General features: G+C 35.1%; 1 protein-coding gene across 1 annotated transcript; it reads right to left on the reverse strand.

The window, feature by feature from the left end:
• Positions 1 to 908: 908 nt before the first annotated feature.
• LOC110727289 (protein FAR1-RELATED SEQUENCE 5-like) lies at positions 909 to 1,361 on the reverse strand. Its single transcript, XM_021906854.1, has one exon. The coding sequence runs from the start codon at positions 1,359 to 1,361 to the stop codon at positions 909 to 911; it is 453 nt and encodes a 150-aa protein (XP_021762546.1).
• Between the last annotated feature and the right edge of the window lie 780 nt (positions 1,362 to 2,141).

Genomic DNA, 2,141 nt, shown 5'->3' on the forward strand with positions numbered 1-2,141 from the left:
ACTTGATAAAGTACACATTCTTCAGTTCTCCCTATCATTTGAACACTTGTTGCCATAGAGTATCCAAACTCCTCTTCAAAATCTCTGAAAAGTGACAAAGTGAAAACCTGTGCACCAAAATCACGTAGCTACATTTAAGTTGCTATATATTTTGTGTTATTATGTACTTTTGAGTTAACTTTTTATTTGTGCAGCAGCTTTAGCATTCCGGACAGTGGCAAATGAAGTGAATGCTATTGACTTGCTACAGGTAAACTCATCATATTTCTCTGTGCTTCTCCAACGATTGGTTGTCTTCTTAAATATGGTATAAAATTTTGTCAAGGTAGTTGCTTTACTTGCCTTGAATCCTACAGCATGATTAGTGCTTTCACTCCTTTGTGACGACAAGATTCCTGCTGAAAAGAAATCTCTACTAAGGGCAGGATACCATTTCTCTTTCAATTCGTACACTCTTTTGTACCAAGAGTGTGCTGTCATGTCATATTTCTGCATCATTGCCTGCCACTTTTCTTCAAATTCTTGTTCTGTCAAAAACCACTTTAAGCACTGGTTGAATGCATACTTGAACTCTTTATCTATTTTTAGAGCCCTAAATCTGGTTATTGCATTTGTTCCAAATGCCAGATACAAAGTCTATGCCTTGTATTAGGAAGCACCTACATTAAAAATAAAAGGGTCACTTTATGCAGTTAAAAGGGTCACTTCATGCACTAAAAAGAGTAACTTGTGGTTTGATGGTCAAATATTGTACGTTGTCAGAACTTATTAGTTAGGGTAACATGTAAATATAAACTTTTTACCTGCTCAATTGCATTTGCCATTGCTTGGTCCTGGTTAGTGAATATTGAAGTTGGTGTTCTATCCTCCATAGCTTTCAAGAAGGTTTCTAGTAGCCACACAAACGATTATGTTTTTTCATCCCCAATAAAAGCACATGCAAACATACAATTATGCCAGTGATTGTTTATTCCAACAAATGGAGCACATATAAGATTATATCGGTTGGTTTTGTATGTTGTATCAAAGACAAGCACATCTCCATATATCCTATAGTGTTCTAGCATCATTGAATCCCTCCAAAAGATATTGGAAATTCTTCCTTCATTGTCAAACTTCACTTTAAAAAAGAAGTTTGGATCCTCTGGTTGTTCCTGATTTAAAATGTTCACTAAAGTTTGAGCATCTCCAGCCTCAATTTTCTCTATTCTTAACCTTGAGCAGAAATTCAGGTGATTTACAACATTATGCCCTACATTCTGTTCTCCTCCAGCTTCTGTAGCCATGTAACTGTAAGTGTCCATTGTAGTCAGACCTGAAGATTTCATTGTTTTGATTGCTTCAGCTTTTTCTTCTGTCATTTTTCTTTCAGAACGATGCAAATAATGCCACTATGACCTTGTTAGCTTGTGGTTATATTGTAAAACATGTGCCACCACCTCAAACTGTCCTTCTTTATTTACTTTCGCTCTTATGCCTGCCTTGCAATTAGATCGTGTAATGGCTATTTGTCTTGGCTTTTTTGTTTTCACATTTACATTCTCTTCATCAACCATTTCAACCATTTACATTTACACAGAGAAATTCTTGTCACCTGAATTTCTCTTTCCTTCAGCAGAACACACATAATTTTTCTCACTTACTTTCTCTGTGTGTGTGAAGTATCTTGTTGTATGTCTTCTTATTGAAAACCCCAGTATAGCAGCATGTTTTTCATACAATTCCAAAATTTCTTCAAAAGTTTCTCTTACCACACCAACAAATGATCCTCTAAGATCTAAACCAGAAGCATCAATTGGATTTGCATCTGTGATTTAATACAGACATATCAGATAACCAGAGGCAACATATCATTATGTTTAGAGAAATCAAATTGGAGGGAGTAATACTATGTTTTATATGGGTCACTTTTATGCATACAAAGGGTAACATCTGTGCATACAAAGGGTAACGTTTTTGCATACAAAGGGTAACATCTGTGCTTACAAAAGGGTAACATTTGTGCGTACAAAGGGTCACTTTTATACATAAAAAGGGTAAAATTTGTGTATTCAAAGGGTTACTTTTTTGCATACAACTTGAATTTTATCAAGACTAATTCGTGGTAACTTTTATCAATGTTGCATTCTTATAGGTAACAT

The sequence above is a fragment of the Chenopodium quinoa genome, unplaced genomic scaffold (genome assembly GCF_001683475.1).
Source record: "Chenopodium quinoa cultivar QQ74 unplaced genomic scaffold, ASM168347v1, whole genome shotgun sequence".
NCBI lineage: Eukaryota > Viridiplantae > Streptophyta > Magnoliopsida > Caryophyllales > Amaranthaceae > Chenopodium > Chenopodium quinoa.

What these genes read in the sequence shown, in the direction of transcription:
- LOC110727289 (XM_021906854.1), bottom strand. Translation starts at nt 1,361, where the DNA reads ATGACAGAAGAAAAAGCTGAAGCAATCAAAACAATGAAATCTTCAGGT.